The following is a 19,532-nucleotide window of genomic DNA, read 5'->3' as shown; positions in this document are numbered from 1 at the left end:
TAGAACTTCATTCTAAGATAACAGTGGGCAAATAGATGTTAAATAAAACTTTTGGATGCATTTATCCTGTAGCATTGGAATGGGGTCACAATAAGTAAATCAATATCTCTGTTATAGACGGTGCACAGAATATTTTTATCCACAGAGCCAAATGTGTTTCGAACTTTTATGTTAGCAAATAATTTATTTAAAGATCACAGCTATCAATTATAATCACTAGACATTATAAAACAATGATATAATTGGATTATATTTTATGTTTTCATGTCTTTGGCAAAAGATATGCAAATTTACTGAGCTGTGCTGAATTTTAATTTTTATTGCCTAAAACAACAATTAGAAGAAAATATAATCCAAGTTTCATGATGATAGGCATACTATCAAGTCCTTGGCTTGTCTTATTTACAGTTTTATATGTTCTAGTGGGAAGTCCTCTTTGCAAGTCAGAACAGAATAAATTAATTTTAAAACAGACTCTGACCTTAAAAATACTTTAGTGGTTTTGATGAAAATTGTGACTATTGACTGATATAAGTTTTCACAAGTTTTTGTAGGGGGACCACGTTGTATGACATGAATCTGTCAAAGTAACATTTTAACAAATACTCAACTGACAATAACCATATTGTCTGAACAAACAGGGAACAGTAGAGTTATTGATGCAACATTACTTCATGCAGCATTCAGATGATGTAATTTGGAAACAGTTTAGAACTCCAGTGGGTAATGGATTGTTTTCACTTTTTCAAGAATGCTTTTCATTCTACTGAAAGCTTTTGTGTAATATAATGGACCAGATAATACTGTAGAAATCCTGGATAGATTGCTGAAAGAATCTTTCGGTGGACCTCTTAGTAATGGAAAAATTTTTTTAAAACAATCTCAGCGATTAAAAAAAATTTCCTTAGTAAAAGCCCTGTCTGGTACAGTGATTGGTGTGAGATGATCACTGTTCAAACTGTTATAATTACAATTAAAAATCACTGTAAAAGCACTCACAGCAATGCTAGTGAGCATTTGGGGAGAATTGTCTTCACTCTAGAAGTATTGAAAAGGCCTTGATTTTCAGAACTCTTAGTGTTGATTGCTATTACGTAAATAATTCTACATATATGTTTCTTTACAAAATTTCTGACTGCACCAAAGTTCTGATATTTTTAAGCATGCTTTGTTTGGAGGATACTCTTTTAGCATCTTTCCGATTACTTTCATTCTGAAATGCACAATCAAATATGATGTGTTCTTTTGTAGCTTGTGGTGGAAACATTTTTATTTCTGATTCTGATGATATTGGGTACATTACCTCAATGAATTACCCCAATGAATATTCAGAGAACATAGACTGTATCTGGACTATCACTGTTCGAAGTGATGATGCAGTTCAGCTTGATTTCGAAAGTGATTTCTACATTGAAAATCATCCTGAGTAAGATCAATATTTGTGAATTTACCAACCTTATTATCTTTAGAATTTGGAAAAAATGAATAATATAAAGCATAAATTCTTGATATGTTCTTAATTTCTTACAAAAGTGATTGCTGAATTTGAGCTGAATCTTGTTAACAAAACATTAAGTGACAATTGTAATATTTTGGAATAGTCCTTACATAAATATACTAGTGAATGTTTTCTAATTTGCACTAGTGATGTGGATATCAAATTGAACTATAGTATTAGAGGAATTTTGCTAATGATGAATAGTACAAAATGAAAATTAAAGCAAAGATTTAGAAAAGCATTTAGGAAGATTATGCAAGTAGCAAATTTGATTTGATCAATGCACACAAAGGTCAGTCAGTGTACAAACGAGACCCGTGAGCAGCAACAGTCATATCACATCAAACGTCAGGTTCAGATTCAGATTTATTTATCACATGTACATCAAAGCATACTGAGAAATGTGTTATTTGTACACCAAGCATGTGCTGGGGGCAGCCCTCAAGAATCGCCACACAATGCAGTGCTAACACAGCACCCTCACAGTATTCCACAGGACTGAACAAAACTGCAAAACAAGCCCCTTTCCCATCCATTGCTCCATTGGATTGCCACAGGAGGAGCAAAGTCCTTGTAATTTTGTTGTTTTAGCACATTTAGAAAGTAAATTATTGTGCCCTTTCAACCTGCTCTATCTTTCAGCAAAATTATGGTTGATCCTCCATCTCAACATCATATTCCTGCTCTCTCCATATTCTCCTTGATGTATTTTAATCAATAAATCTTCATTCTCCTTAAATATATTCAGTGGCTTGACCTTCATAGCTATCAGTGGTAATGGATATCCACAGATTCTCCACATTCCATAAAAAGAACATTCTACACATCTCACTTTATCCTAGATCCTGACTTGACCCTTTAGCCAGGGGAAATAACTACCCTGCATTGCAAAAGTCTTACTCTATCATAATGATGTCATTTCAAAAAGTTCCCAGTAATTTTCCTAAATTTTATTGAATACAATCCAACTTGACTCAATGCCTCCTCATACAAAAATTTATGTCTCCCATTCTCCATCAGGTCTCACCACTATATGAGAGGCCACACTGGGAGCACTTTATACAGTAGGTGACCCCAAGTGTCGCCTTGCCTGGAACACTGAATGATAATGAGGGAGGAAGTGTAGGGGCAGGTGTAGCACTTGTTCTGCTTGCAAGGATAAGTGCCAGGGAGGTCAGTGGGGACAGACGAATGGACAAGGGAGTCACATAGGGTGCAATCCTTGTGGAAAGCAGAAAGTGGGGGGGGGGGGCAGGGGAAAGATGTGTTTCGTGATACAATGTTGAGAAATGTACGGTTGTACATTTTGGAAGAAGAAAAAATCGGGCAGATTATTATTAAGATGGGGAGAAAATTCAAAAATCAGAAGTGCAAAGGGACTTGGGGGTCCTAGTGCAGGATACCCTAAAGGTTAACCACCAGGTTGGATCGGCAGTAAGGAAAGTGAATGCTATGTTGACATTCATTTCAAGAGGAATAGTGTATAAGAGTAAGGAGGTGTTGATGAGGCTCTATGGGGCATTGGTGAGACCCCATTTGGAATACTGTGTGCAGTTGTGGGCCCCCTATCTTAGAAAGGACGTGCTGATGTTGGAGAGAGTTCAGAGAAGATTCAAGAGGATGATTCCTGGAATGCAGGGACTAACATATGAGGAGCATTTGTCGGCTCTTGGATTGTATTCATCAGAGAATAGAAGAATGAGAGGGGATCTCATAGAAACATTTCGAATGTTGAAAGGGTTGGACAGAGTAGATGTGGAAAGGCTGTTTCCCTTGGTGGGTGAGTCCAGGACAAGAGGACACAGTCTCTGCTCCTTTGTCTTGTGATCTTGTGATAGGATTCCATTGGAGATGGCAGAAGTTCCATAGAATTATGTGCTGGTTGGGGAGGCTGGTGGGATGGTAGGTAAGAACAAGACAAACCCTGTCGCTGGTGGGGTAGTGGGAGGATGGGGTGAGAGCAGACGTGCATGAAGTGTAAGAGATACAGTTGAGGGCGCCGTTTATGGTGGAAGGAGGGAAGCCCCTTTCTTTGAGGGAAGTCATCTCCTTCTTCTGGAATGAAAAGCCTCATCCTGAGAGCAGATATGGCAATGACAGAGGAATTAAGAGAACGGGATGGCATTTTTACAGGTAACAGTGTGGGAAAAGGTATAAGGCAGCTGAGAGAGTTAGTAGGTTTATACTGGATGCCCATAGATAAGCTGTCTCCAGAGACAGAGAGATTGAGAAAGGGGAGGGAGGAGTCAGAAATGGACCAGGTAAATTTGAGGGCAGAGTAGAAGTTGGAGGTGAAGTTGATGAAGTCAATGAGCCTGGCATGGCTGCAGGAAGCAACACCAATGCAATTGTCGATGTAGTGATGCCGACTGCCTATATGTCATGACAGGGCTGTATAATTATTGATTTAATTTATTTTTATTTCGCAAGACAATGCAGAGTAGGTGCTTTCAGTCCTTCCATCTGCACTGGCCCAGTGACCCCACAACCCTGATTAACTCTAACCTAATCATAGGATAATTTACAATAACCAATTAATCTACCTGGTACATCTTTGGACCATGGGAGAAAACTGGAGTACCTGGGGAAAAGCCATGGATTCCATGGGCAGGACATACAGAGACTCCTTACAAAACAGCACTGGAATTGAACTCTGGAACAGTCCAAGCTGTAATACTGTAGTGCTAATAGCTATGCTACTGTGGTGCCTAATGAAAGTGAGAAATCTTAGACGTAATACTTAAAATCTCTTGCAAAGAAGTCCACCATACTGTAAGTTCAGGTGACTTTGCCTAATCCTGCTGATATTTTCCAAGTGTCCTATTACCACACCCATTCATATACTGGCTAATAGGTCTGAAATTTCTTGTTTCCTGTCTCACTACTTTATCTATTGAGTTTACATTTGCGACCATCCAATCCATTATCAATAGGTTTTTGGAAGACGGCAATGTATGCAGCTACTTTTTCCATTTTGCTGATTATTAGTCTTTGGGGATGTATCAGCTTTCAGTGCCATTAGCTGATTGAACATTTTTTACTTGTAATTTCACCTTGCACTGAAACATCCGAACGATCTCCAAACTACAAATCACTGACTCCAACAGTTCCAGAATCACATCCAAGATAAAAAACTAATGTAAAGGACATAAAAGGATTGAAATATATGGTTTCATTATCTATCCAGAAGATATAGACCGAAGAGCATTGTATGCAGGCACAATCTTGACTGGAACTGATCCCCAGTTTCAATGGATACCAAACCTTACCAGATTCACTGATTGGTGTTTGTATTTGATTTTGCTCCCACTGAGCCAAGCGAGGCTACTTAATTTGATAAATCTTCAGAATAAATACCAAGCATAAATAATTTTTGTTAATATAATAGATTAGTCATAGAAAACACAGTAATCTTGTGAGCATAATGCAAATTTCAATATTTGCAAAAATAAAACCTAAAGCAAAATATATAACTCTGTAAATCTAAAACAATGATAGAAACTGCACAATATATTCAGCATTTCATGGCATTGACATCTCATTACAATGAGGTAAAGAACCTTACTGATTCATAGATTTAACAAGACTACTTTCTTCATCAGATGCAACTTGGATTACCTGGAGCTGCGTGATGGAGCTAATTCAAATGCTCCACTGATTGGCCACTTCTGTGGATCTACTAAGCCATCTAGTCAAAGATCTACAGGCAGAGTCATGTATGTGAGATTCCAAACTAACAGCGCTTTGAACTATGTGGGATTCAAAGCCAAATATTCAATAGGTATAAAAACTTTGTAAATTGTCTATAGAACTTGGATCATAATGTTTTTGAAGAATTTGGTCATTTGATTATCCTCAAAGAGCATGAGATTAAATGTGTTAGCATTAATTATCCATGGCAATTATTTCAAAATCTGCTGGAAATATTAATCCACATTGTGAATTTGCAGTGTGTGGTCCCAGGTGGTCAAGCCCTATGATGGGAACAACACTTCATAAAGACAAATAGTATAAATTTTCTCTTTTTAAAAGTTATTTTATTTACATAGAGATTTCAGATCCTGGTCTAAGTTTTGAAAGCCTCTAGTGGTGTGCATTTTGCACTGAGTGCTTTTGTGTACTTCACAGAATCTAATGTTACAGACCTCTTGGTGACCTTTTCTGTGTCTGAGTGAGGACCACTAATTTAGCTGCCAGTGTGTTACTCGGGTTGCATTTGAGTTGCCAGTCTGCTGTTCACTGAGCCTGGGTATAGGCCTCTTGTAATTCATGTTGTGCTCCTTGGTAGTGGATCTCCTTTGACTTTTTTTAAGAATGTAATCTTCCTTTTCCTTTAATTTAGACACTTAGATACCTAATTGGTTCCTCCAGTTATCAGTGTTTAAAAACTAAAACACGATTTACAAAATCTTTCAACATGTAACCCTTCACATTCCAATTATGGCTATATTTGAGATGGAAAGAAGCTCCAATCCCCAAATAATATTGGGAAGTTTTAAACTCACAGGCAAAATTTAAAATATCCAGTTTTTAGTTTAGTTTTGGTATGTTTCACTCAACTATGAATAAATATTTGACTGAAATAAGCAATTTTCTAGATGTTCAGAGATGTAATGCAAGTGATATTATTCCAATAAAGTTTAAAAAGGTATCAATCCAGAATTGAAATGTTGCTAGATGTGTATAATTTTGTATAGTAATGGCAACTCATGGGATTAGAAACATGATTGATATAAATTAATTTTCTTTAAAACTAAATGTTAAGTGTTAGATTCACTCAGCATATAATGAGGAGCCTTTGATAGCTTTTCAATGTTTCCCTTCTTCACATTTAGTTACTTGTGGTGGAAAGATATCTGCACAGAGTGGAACTCTTCAGAGCCCCAGGTTTCCTTCGCTTTATCCAGATAATTCTCACTGTGATTGGTTCCTGGAGGGACCCACAGGTCATTATCTTACCATTACTTTTGAGGTATTCAATCTGGAAAATACAACCAATTGTACCAAAGACTTTGTGGAAATTCGAGAATATAATGCTAGTGGTGAGTATCACAAGTATCAGTAACTGTAGTGTCTTGCTCTTTTGTTAGATTTATACTATTTGCCCAACTGAAAAGAATCCTAAGTCTTATCAGCAGCACTCATCTGCTTTTGGCCCAGAGCCAGATGAAAGTAAAACTGATATTGGGCTTGTGCCTTCAAGAAATTACCTGTCCCTGAATTCTAAAACCTATTGTATCTGGTCAAAGTACTGCACCTGAGATCATCACATTTATGATGAAATATATGGTTTTCAAATTATGGCTTCTTTAATTAACATCATAACGCAGTAAGTCATACATATAAATTTTCAAATGATTGTAAGACTATTCTGGATTACTACTTAGATTGTTGGCACTAGTTAGAAGCAATTACAGGAAGAAGCAATTATAGGAAAACTGTAAATTTGGACTGTTTTTCCCAGGTCCTTTCTAAAACCTGAACCTTTATAATGTATTAAATTAGGAAATCTTAACTCACAAATACATGTACTACAAGCTATCATATGTGTTAGAATCAAAAGCAGGCTATTCAGTCCTTTGAGCCAACTCTGCAAGCTTATGTTTCTAACCTCATTTTTGCATTCTTGAGTACCTACTGTAACCTGTAACTTTTTCTTGTCAAATATTGACTGAACTTTGCTTCTACTGCTTTTTGAGGCTGAAGGCTTCAAAGAATCTCAAATTTAAGAAGGTGCAGAGGAAATGTCAAGGGTAAGTTTTTTTATGCAGAGAGTGGTGAGTGTGTGGAATGGGCTGCCGGCAACGGTAGTGGAGGCAGATACAATAGGGTCTTTTAAGAGACTGCTGGATGGGTACATGGAGCTTAGAAAAATAGAGGGCTATGAGTAAGCCTAGGTAGTTCTAAGGTAGGGGCATGTTCAGCACAGCTTTGTGGGCCGAAGGGCCTGTATTATGCTGTAGGTTTTCTATGTTTCCAAGTCAGTTTATATTTTATTTCTTTCCTAAATGAGTGACATCTTATTTTTTTAAACAATGACACCATGCTCTAGATTCTACCCGTGTGAGAAACATCCTCTCCACATCTATCCTGTCAAGATCCCTCAGGATCTTTGATGTTTCAATCAATTGGAACAGTCTGCTTCCTAAACACAAGAACTTCTGCAGCTGCTGGAAATCCAGAGCAAATAACACAAGATTGTAGAGGAACTCAGCAAGTCAGACAGCATCTATGGAGAGGAATAAACAGTCAACATTTTGGACTGGGACCCTTCATCAGGAGGGGGGAAGAAGCCAGAATAAGAAGGTGGGGGAAGAGAAAGAATACAAACTGGCAAGTAATAGTGAATCCAGATGGTGGGGAAGGCAGGGGGGTTTTCTCCTTCCCTTCCAGTCTTGCCTCCATAGTATCCAAGACTTCAAGGAGCAATGCCTCAGAAAAGTGGCTTCCAGCATCAAGGACCCCCACCACCCAGAACATGCCTTTTCTCATTGTTATCATCAGGAAGGAGGTACAGAAGCCTGAAGGCACACACTCAGCGATTCAGGAACTGCTTTTTCACCTCTGCCATCCGATTTCTAAATGGACGCTGAACCCATGAACACTACCTCACTATGTTTTTCTTCTTTGCACCACTTATCTTAATTTCACTATTTAATATGCATATATATACTTATTGTAATTCAGTTTTTTTTTCTATATTTAATATGTATTGCATTGTGCTGCTGCCACAAAGTTAATAAACTTCATGACATATGCCAATAATATCAAACCTGATTCTGATTCATCATTTTGTGTTTGTTGCTACGATTAATGTATGGACCACAAATTGGCACCTCAAATTTTTATTGCAGTCTTTGGTGCATGAAAGAGAATCCTGATTTAAATATGAAAGTCAGCTGCTTCCTAAAACAGGCACATATACAGATTTCCTTTGTGAAATCACAACCAAAAATGTTGAATGAATTGGTGGCTGATAATTTGCACACTACACTTTTTCAGAGCACTAACCCAATATTTCATATACAGTGTGAGCCATGACAGTTGCTTTCCTTGAATGGATCTCTAAACCAGCTTCTGACTCAGTGATCAATTTTGTTACTAATGAACGTGATCACAAATGTTTTTTCACTTTTTTTCTTTTTTCTTACACCATTTCAAGAAACTCTTTTACTCATAAAATTTCTTATGTAACTGTAGTTATAGCAAAATAAGTTACCGTGGGTTTTTTCACTGATCCAAGATCCATATACCAACTCCTTATAATAGTGTCTATGAATTCACTTCTTGATTGGTAAGCTTGAAATTGTTTCCTAACATCAAGTTGACACATTGGAGTAGCAATATGTTGCAGTAACCAGAAACCTGCAAACAATTATCAAAAAGTAAAACAACAATTAACAATTAAATAAATACTCACTCTGCTGTCACCTATTCCAACCTTATTGTTTTGAAGATGAGCAGAACCATGTGAAAAAATCATATTCAGTGGAGTTAATGGTCCTAATATCCCCATTAGTCATTATTTTATATTGATGTCTGTTTCTTGATTTACTATTCTAAAGGAATGGCATGCAGCACAGTCTGTTCCTCACTGTAGAAGCAGCAACACTGACAACATTTAAGTGTTCAAGGGTGTACTTGAATCATCTGCACATAGAAGGCTATGGGCTAAGTGCTAGACGATGGAATTGTTACAATTCACCAATGCAGGCATCTGGCCTGTTTCGCGCTGTACGTCTATATGACATTGTGACTCTTTTTTATGTTCAAAAGGTGCAATATCTGACTTTGTTTCACTCATGCAGGGCGTTTGCTGGGGAGAAACTGTGGCAACACATTACCTCGCACCATGGAAACTTCAGACAGCTTTGCCTATGTTGTCTTCAGCAGTGATGCATCTGTCAATGACACAGGGTTCAGTCTGCACTTTGTAGCCAGCATTGAAGGTAGTTTATTCCTGCAAACAGTTAAATGTTTTATTTGCGTACAATCTAAAACATTTTTGTTAAAAGCTTTTGTACTCTTCGAAGAACATGAGGTTAGTACAGGAGGATAGAATTACATCTTTTGACTCATATTTTGCCAACATTGGAAATACAGTATAGTTTGGCCATAGCCAGCCTACTTTGGATCAGCAATTAGACTACAACACTATAAGCCCATAAGATATAGAAGCAGAATTAGGCCATGTGGCCCATCAAATCTGCTCCACCATTCCATCATTGCTGATACATTTCCCCTCTCAGCCCCAGTCTTGTCTTCTCCCCATATTCTTCAGTGCCCTGACTAATTAAGAATCTACCAACCTCTGCCTTAAATATACCCATTGATTTGGCTTCCACAGGGGCCTGTAACAATGAATTCCACAGATTCACCCCCCTCTGGCTAAAGAAATTCCTCTACATCTCTATTGGTAAAGGATGCCCCTCTATTTAAGGCGGTGTCCTCTGCTCTTAGACTCCCCCACCATAGGAGACATCCTTTCCACATCCACTCAAATGAGGCCTTTCAACATTCAATGTTTCAATGAGGTCACCCCTCATTTTTCTGAATTGCAATGTGTAGAGGGCCAGAGCCATGAAATGTCCATTATATGACAGGCTTTTCAATCCTAGAATCATTTTGTGAACCTTCTTTGAACCTTCTTCAAAGTCAGCACATGCTTTCTTAGATAAGGGGCCCAAAACTGCTCACAATACTCCAAGTGACGGCCTCACTCGTGTTTTATAAAGGCTCAACATTTCATCCTTGCTTTTGTATTCCAGTCCTTCGAAATGAATGCTAACATTTTAATTGCCTTCCTCACTATTGACTCAACCTGCAATTGAACCTTCAGGGAATCCTGCACGAGGACTCCCAAGAACCTTTGCACCTCAGATTTTTGAACTTTCTCTCCATTTACAAAATAGTCTATCCTTCTATTTCTTCTACCAAAGTGCAGGACCATACATTTTCTGACACTGAAGAATTCCAACAGATTTGTCAGGCAAGATTTTCCTTTGGGGAAACAATGCTGATTACAGCCTATTTTATCATGTGTCTTCAAGTACCCTGACACCACATCCTTAACAATCAACACCAACATCTTGCTGAGGTCAGACTAATCAACACTGAGGTCAGACTAACGGGCCTATAATTTCCTTTCTTCTGCCTATCTCCCATTTCAAAGAGTGGAGTGACATTGGCAATTTTCCATTCCTCCAGAACCATGACAGAACCAATTGCTTCTTGAAAGATGAGTACTAATGCCTACACAATCTCTTTAGTGCCCTCTTTCAAAACCCTGGAGTGCATGCTATCTGGTCCAGGTGACTTATCTACCTTAAGACCCTTCAGTTTCCCAAGAAGCTTCTCCTTAGTAATGGCAACTTCACACGCTTCTGCCCCCTGACACATTCAAACTTACAGCATACTGCTAGCGTCTTCCACAGTGAAGACTGATACAAAATGCTAATTCAGTTCATCCACCATTTCCTGTAGACCAGGTTTCACTTGTGCTATCCACAAAAATGAGGCAAATCCAACCAAACCTATTGCCACTTTATCAATCTATGTTAAATGTTCCACAGATTGATTGGTGGAGTTGATAACTGTATTGCATGCAGTTCTGCCTGAACCACTCAAATCTAGGTCGTAGTCTGACCTTAGCAGAAAATACAGATGGAATATCTGAATTTCAGTTATTGATGAGAGTGTCTTCTCCTGATATCAAGAACATAATTAACCAAATATAGCATAAAGGAACCCTGATGAATTGAAGTTAATGAGCTTCATGGAAAACTTCACTAATGGCTGGATAGATGGTTACTGGTCCTTTCCACTCTAGAAGCTTGCTTCAGCATCTCTGTATGCAGAATCTGCCCTCATTCATGGATTACAACAATGATCTGTTTTCTGCTGATTGCATGATGTCCTGCTCTATTCACAATATCTCAGATAATGAAACAATCAATCCTAACATGCAAAAATACATGGATAAGTGTCGAAAAGGTTCCTTGAATATCTGAAGCAATTAAATCCTATGTTCAGCAAAATAGAGACTAAGCAGTTCCCTTACGTTCAAACATTTTGAAACTTCACTTTATTGGCTCAGGATTCAGAACCTGTATATTTACATTCTACACTACCTTTGTACATGTCTACATTGTTCACATCCACTGCAGTTTCCTTCCAAGGTATCTTCAGGGAAAAAATTCTAGATCTACAGACTCCAAGCATCCATGAGGAGAATGTAAAGCAGGCACAGTTCAAGCCATACAGAGCACTAAACTGGACATAAATTTTTCATTCCTCAATCAATTGTAGATTCAACTCTAACGATGCATTGTTGAAGCTTTGAGAAACACAAGGAGTGCATACCAGTTTCAAACCATATGTTCTTATCCCTTGTTTGTCAGCCCCTGCCTAGGTTCACCCAGTGATTATAGCCAAAACCTTAATATTGTGCTCTCCTCCACCTCTGCTTTAATACAGGTATAGAAGCTTCAGTTTTAATACTACCCTGTGTGTATGCTTCGTTAAATCTGGGTAATACTAAGCTCATATAAAAACTCTAGACCTAAAACTCTTTTGATATCATGGACAGCATAATTATTCTTTGCTCGTAATAATGATACAATTATTTATTAAACGTGTCACTGGAATAATGTGACATAATTGATAGGGTAGAAATAAAATTTTGCTTCCTAATGTTTGCAATGAAAGTGAATGGGCTAACTATTGTTACAGAGTGTGGAGGTGAAATGACTGCAGGGACGGGAACTATCAGCTCTCCAAACTACCCACACTTATACCCTCACAGTCGGGAATGTCAATGGAGAATTACTGTGCAAGTTGGACGGAGAGTGACACTGACCTTCAATGATCTTCGACTGGAAATGCATAATAATTGCAACTATGATTATGTTGAAGTAAGTCAGCATTCATTTTGGTCAAAAATGAAATCAACTGATAGTAATTTAAGAACTTAAAATGATCGTTTTTGCCTTCTCTTTCTGGCTGTGAACAGGTTAAACTTCTTAGGTTAAACAGCTGCAAGATTTGTTGTCCTAGGGCATTAGTTTTGCCTAAAAGCACACTACAGGATGGTACCTACTCTGTACACATCCTTTGTATGACGCATTTGAAAGACTGAGTGACTTATTCTTGTAAAAGAGCCACACAAAGATATATGTTTCAGCAATAGTCAGTGCGCTTCAAATCTTAAGTGTACTAGAAGATAAATGCTTTGCTGTCAGCATGTTTGTTTAAGTGGCCTTGGGATTTCCTGGATATCTACTGATCCTCTGGTTGGGGGGTGGGGGTGGAGTGGTGGGCTGGGCTGATGGCAGCAATAGCGATTATACATAATTTCCATGTGGCCCTGAAAATCAGCACTCAACTACTAAATGAAGAAATAGAGCAGGCTTCCTGTCTTATGTTTGTAGTGTCATGAGATTTTGCTTATTATAAGACTAAGTACAGTGCCAGCTATAAATTCAGATAGGAAAAGACACCCAATAAATAGAATCCATTAAAATGGAATGTTGATGGACTTTATTGAACACAAATATCGAAACATAGAAAACCTACAGCACAATACAGACCCTTTGGCCCACAAAGCTGTGCTGAACACGTCCTTACCTTAGAACTACCTAGGCTTACCCATAGCCCTCTATTTTTCTAAGCTCCGAGTACCTATCCAGGAGTCTCTTAAAAGACCCTATCAGCTTCACCACCATCACCGCCACCGGCAGCCCATTCCACACACTCACCACTCCCTACATAAAAAATTTACCCCTGAGCTCTCCTCTGTACCTACTTCAAAGCACCTTAAAACTGTGCCCTCTTGTGCTAGTCATTTCAGCCCTGGGAAAAAGATTCTGACTATCCACACGATTAATGCCTCTCATTATCTTGTACACCTCTATCAACTCGCCTCTCATGCTCCGTCGCTCCGAGGAGAAGAGGCCGAGTTCACTCAATCCATTCTCATAAGGCATGCTCCCCAATCCAGGCAACATCCTTGTAAATCTCCTCTGCACCCTTTCTATGGCTTCCACATCCTTCCTGTAGTGAGGCAAACAGAACTGAGCGCACAGTACTCCAAGTGGAATCTGACAAGGACCTATATAGCTGCAACATTACCTCTCAGCTATAAACTCAATCCCACGGTTGATGAAGGCCAATGCACCGTATGCCTTCTTAACCAGAGTCAACCTGCATAACAGCTTTGAGTGTCCTATGGACTTGGTCCTCCACACTGCCAAGAATCTTACCATTAATACTATATTTTGTCATCATATCTGACCTACCAAAATGAACCACCTCACACTTATCTGGGTTGAACTCCATCTGCCACTTCTCAGTCCAGTTTTGCATCCTATCAATATCCCATTGTAACTTCTGACAGCCCTCCACACTATCCACAACACCACCAACCTTTGTGTCATCAGCAAATTTACTAACCCATTCCTCCACTTCCGCATCCAGATCATTTATAAAAATCACAGCGTAGGCCTGACACCTGACCAGGTTCATTTCCCAATACCAGATCAAGTACAGCCTCTCCTCTTGTGGAATATTGTGTCACTAAACCTTCCTAAATGCACCTAACAAACTGCACCCTATCTAAACCCCTCACTCTAGGGAGATGCCAATTAATACTCAGGAAATTAAAATCTTCCACCACTACAACCCTGTTATGATTACACCTTTGCAGAATCTGTCTCCCTATCTGCTCCTCAATGTCCCTATTGCAATTGGGTGGTCTTTCAAAAATACCTAGTAGAGTTATTGACCCCTTCCTATTTATAAGTTCCACCCACAGAGACTCCATAGACAACCCCTCCATGACTTCCTCCTTTTCTGTAGCCGTGACACTATCCCTGATCAACAATGCTTTGCCCCCACCTCTTTTGCCTCCCTCCTTGTCCTTTTTGAAACATCTAAAGTCTGGCACTTGAAGTAGCCATTCCTGCCCCTGCGCCATCCAAGTCTCTGTAATGCCCACAAAATCATAGCACCAAGTGCTGATCCACGCTCTAAGCTCATCCGCTTTATTCATAATACTCCTCGCATTAAAATAGACACATCTCAAACCATCGGTCTGAGCGCGTCCCTTCTCTGTCACCTGGCTATCCTACCTTTTGTACCATCTCTAAGCTTTCTCTATTTGTGAGCCAACCTCCCTTGCCTCCGTCTCTGCAGTTTGGTTCCCACCCCCAGCAATCCTAGTTTAAACTCTCCCCAATAGCCTTAGCAAACCTTCCTGCCAGGATATTGGTCCGCCTGGGATTCAAGTGCAACCCGTCCTTTTTGTACAGGTCACACCTGCCCCAAAAGAGGTCCCAATGATCCAGAAATCTGAATCCCTGTCCCCTGCTCCAATCCTTCAGCCACGCAATTAACCTCCAGCTACCTCATTCTATTCCTATATTCACTGTCACATGGCACAGGCAGTAATCCCGAGATTATTAACTTTGAGGTCCTGCTTCTCAACTTCCTTCCTAACTCCCTGTACTCTTTTTTCAGGAACTCTTCCCTTTTCCTACCTATGTCATTGGTACCAATATGTACCATGACCTCTGGCTGTTCTCCCTCCCACTGCAGGATATCTTGGACACAATCTGAAACACCCCTACCCTGGCACCTGGGAGCAAACTACCATCCGAGTTTCTTTTCTGCATCCACAGAATCGCCTGCCTGACCCCCTGACTATAGAGTCCACTATCACTACTGCCTTCCTCTTCCTTTCTCAACCCTTCTGAGCCACAGGGCCGGACTCTGTGCCAGAGGCACGGCCACTGTTGCTTCTTCCAGGTAGGCCATCTCCCCCAACAGTACTCAAACAGGAGTACTTATTGTTAAGGGGACAGCCATTGGGGTACTCTCTAGTATCTGCCTCTTGCCCTTCTCTCTCTTGACTGTTAACTACTTATCTGTTTCCCCAGGCTCCAGAGTGTCTACCTGCCTATAGCTCCTCTCTATCACCTCCTCACTCTCCCTGACCAGACGAAGGTCATCGAGCTGCATCCAGTTCCCTAATGTGGTCCCTAAGGATCTGCAGCTCGATGCACCTAGTGCAGATGTGGCCATCCAGGAGGCTGGGAATCTCCAGAACCTCCCACATCTGACACCGAGCACAGAAAACCAGCCTCACAACATACTTTTCGTCTGTATTCTACACAGTTAACCTACCTCGCCTCGACCCGTTATCGTCTAAGCCCTGTTGAGCCAAAGCCTTCCTTCTCTGTCTCCCTTTACTCCAACGCCCGCAGTATAAATCTGTCTTTTTAAACGCTTCTCGCTGTTCCTACTGGCTGACCTCCACATGCTTGCGCAGTGATGCCCTGTTCAAGCTTTGAAGAAATAATTGTTATTATCCTGCTCGATGAGCCTGTGTTTTCAGAGTAAATTTTGTCTGGTTGCCACTTTGATTTTGCTGAAAAAAAACCGTTCTACAACTCAGCCACATTTCCCATACTTCTGCTCTTATCCCAGCTCTCCTCCAGACAGAACAAGGATAAAGTTCGAAGTAAATTTACTATCAAAGTGTGTGTGTGTGTGTATATATATATCTATCTATCTCACCATATACAACCCTGAGATTCATTTTCTTGCAGGCATGCTCAATAAATCTATAATAGAATAATAACCATTATACAATCAATGAAGGGCCATTTGTCTTTTGTTCAAACAGGGTGCAAAAGACAAACTGTGCAAATAAAAAAGGAATAAAATAATAACAAATAACTAAAAAATAAATATTGAGTGCATGAAATGACGAATCCTTGATCGCGAGTCCATAGGTTTTGGGACATTTCAATGATGGAGCTAGTGAAGTTATCTCCTTTGGTTTAAGAACCTGATGGTTGAAGTTCCACTGATCCTCAGCTATCATCTCACCCACCTACTCATGCAGCACATCATTCTTTGATACTTCTGCCAGCTACAATATGATGCCACCACCAATCACATGTACCCCTCCCCAACCTTTCCTGCTTTCCACAGGAGTCACTCCCCCATTGACCCCCTGGTCACTCATCCCTCCCCACCCATCTGTCCCTCTCCCCAGGCAAAGTTTGCCCACAACTGCAGGAGGTTTTATACCTGTATCTACAGCTCCTCCATCACCACCATCTAGGGCCCTAAATAGCCCTTCCAAGTGAGGCAGAGATGTGCATCTCCTCCAGTCTTGTTTATTGCTTTTGGTACTTTTGATGTGCCCTTTCTGTATCAGTGAGCCCAAGTAACTGCTTTGCCAAGCCTTTGTGCTCCATACCCTTTGGCCTTCTGGAACTCTCAGTTGCTAGCCATCCTCAATCCCACACTGACCTCTCTGTCCTCAGCTGCCTCCTGGTAATAACGAGGCTAAACGTGAACTAGAGGAATAAGATTTCATTTCCAGCTTGTAGCAACCTAATGGCATGAAAATAGAATTTCAGGAAAACTGCTTTCATTTTGTCTGTTTTCTTTCCTCCTAATATACCCACTTACTCCTACATGGTTCCATCCCAACCCAACCAGACCCCATTACCATGTTTATTTCCCTTTTTTTACCCACTCACTCCCCTCACCTACCCATCAAACAGACACTCTTCCCCCTATCGCTCTCATCTGTCCACATCACCTCCCTTATTTGATTCCTTGCTCCATCATCTTTTACTATATGGTTCCATCTTCCACAGCCCTTTGTTGCACCATGTATCATCTCCCAACCTCTGCCATTTTTTTTCAATTCTTCTCTGCTCATTTACTTTTCTTGCCCTTCCTCACTTGGATCTATCTATCATTTGCCAGTTCTTGCTCCACCCCTTCCCCTCACCATTTAATGCTGACCATCTCCCCTCTATCATTCAATCCAAAATGTCAGCTGTCCATTTCCCTCCACAGGTACTGCCTGACCCAAAAAATTCCTCCAGCAGATTGTAAATACTTAAGTGACAATCCCATAAACATTAAGGTAACACATACTGCAAAATTCTGTCGGAACTCGGCAGGCTAGGCAGCCTCTATGGAGAGGAATGAGTAGTCAAAGTTTCAGGCTTTAAAAAAAATTTTTTTAGCGTGTCGCACCATTCTTGTCTGGCGCGTGGTGTCAGGATTGGTCTCCTTTCAGATTAACCAGGTCACGATATGAACATTCCTGATTCGACCCTTGTTTTTTTTATGAGGCCGAGTGGCTAGCTCGACGCTCAACCCGGCACGGATGGAAAGCATGCTCAGGGTTGGCCCGACTTGGATTCGAACTCGGGAGCCTTCTTTCCGGAGTCCGGTGCTCCGGCCAGCCTAGTTTCAGGCTGAGATCCATCATCATCAGGACTGGTGAAGGGTCAACTGTTCTTTCCCCTCCATAGGTATTGCCTGAACTGCTGAGTTTCTCCGCAGTTTGTGCTTTGCTTTGGCTTTCCAGAATCTCCAGAGTGCTTATCATGAGCATTAATGAGCAGATTTAGTTTTGTTAGATGCCACATTTTCTGATGTGTATCAACAGCTTACCAATCACAGAAGTGAACAGGAGAGGGAATTGCTTAACTTTGGGAATTGCTTTGTTCTTCTTGGTGTCCATCAATATGGTGGCTAATTACATCTAAACCTCATTGTTGCCCACATCTTCTCTAAGGCCCAATGGACAATAAAAGAATTCTTCTCAGCCCCAAACTCTTCTTATGAGTGGCTTGGTTGTACCATTCACACATTGGTTCTTTTTTTTTTAAAAAAAAAGACTTAATAGGAATTTTTAAAGACGCCTGATCTCATTATTGACAACATTGGCACTTCTAAACATTGACCTATTATCATAAAGCTAAGTGTAAAAATTGCTAAAATTGTTAGTCATATCAAAGCAACAAGGATTGTTTTGGATACTAATCATTAACTGATCATCTATATGTCACTAGATATACAATGGACTTCATCCCAATTCTCCCAGATTGCAGAAATATTGTGGCATTGTTGAGAGTGGCACACAAGTGAAATCGTCTGGAAATACCATGCGAGTTGTTTTTGTAACTGACATGTCAACTTCAAATGGAGGGTTTAATGCCACATATACCTCAGAGGAGGAAGCAGGTCAGTAATAACAAACTTGTGTGCCAAGCATCTAATATTATACCATAAAAACAAAAACACAAAATGCTGGCAGAACTCAGCAGGCCAGACAGCATCTATGGGAGGAGGTAGTGACAACGTATATTATACCATTCTTACTTAAAAAATTTAGCAGTGAAATTTTATACAAGTTATAATTCTGATGTCTCTTGATTACTTCATGTAAGGGCACCACAGCATAGAAACAGGCCTTTGGCCCATCCAATCCATGCCAAACTGTTATCTAGCTTTGTCCCATCAACCTGCACCTGGACCATGGTGCTCCATGCCTCTGTCACCCCTGTCTATCCAATTTTGTTTTAATGCTGAAATTGAACTTGCAATTCGCTGGCAGCTCATTTCACATTCACACCACCCTCTGAGTGAAGAAGTTCCTCTTGATATGCAAAGTGGAAAGCAAAAACATTTGCTAAATTCAGACAAAATTCTTTTGAGAAATGATTCTTGTGGTTTGCTGCCCTTCAAGATCACAACTCAGTCAATATGTTTAAAGAAATTTGTCTAAGATAGTCAATGGCATGTTGATCCCACGTGATGGCATGAATTCCTCCACCAACCTCTTTCAAACTACCAGTCACATATACCTCCATTTTTATAGGGGTACTGAATTTGTTTAATTAATATTTCATTGAGGCTTTTTTTTTGAAAATAGAAATTGTATTTTGGAAGTGTGGAAAACATTTTAAATCATGTATTACTTCCACTTTACAATGAGTTAATTATGAAAATCATTGGTCCTGAACTTTTCATCTGACTTCTAACATTAAACAATAAAAATGAGCTGTGCTCATTGATGGCATCACCAATTGAAAATATAATGATCAACTGAAGCCTCTGAGAGGGCGAATAATCCCCCATAAGTGCCAGTGCCAATTTCCTCATGAGCAGGCTTCCTGGCTGAAATGGGAAAATGCTTCAAAATGGGAAAATTTTGCTTTTT

At 39.9% G+C, this 19,532-nt stretch overlaps 1 protein-coding gene across 1 annotated transcript in view; it reads left to right on the top strand.

Annotated features, from left to right (window-relative positions):
• The window catches only part of cubn (cubilin (intrinsic factor-cobalamin receptor)), a 355,208-nt gene that overhangs the window by 207,802 nt on the left and 127,874 nt on the right, over nt 1-19,532 (top strand). The window contains exons 43-48 of the mRNA XM_073055305.1: nt 1,252-1,426; nt 5,101-5,279; nt 6,334-6,540; nt 9,307-9,447; nt 12,230-12,411; nt 18,382-18,553. Of these exons, the coding sequence (XP_072911406.1) occupies nt 1,252-1,426; nt 5,101-5,279; nt 6,334-6,540; nt 9,307-9,447; nt 12,230-12,411; nt 18,382-18,553 (1,056 nt within the window). The remainder of the gene's footprint in view (nt 1-1,251; nt 1,427-5,100; nt 5,280-6,333; nt 6,541-9,306; nt 9,448-12,229; nt 12,412-18,381; nt 18,554-19,532) is intronic.

Source organism: Hemitrygon akajei, chromosome 8, assembly GCF_048418815.1.
Source record: "Hemitrygon akajei chromosome 8, sHemAka1.3, whole genome shotgun sequence".
In the NCBI taxonomy this organism is placed as follows: Eukaryota; Metazoa; Chordata; class Chondrichthyes; order Myliobatiformes; family Dasyatidae; genus Hemitrygon; species Hemitrygon akajei.
This window is presented reverse-complemented; position numbering and strand designations above follow the sequence as displayed.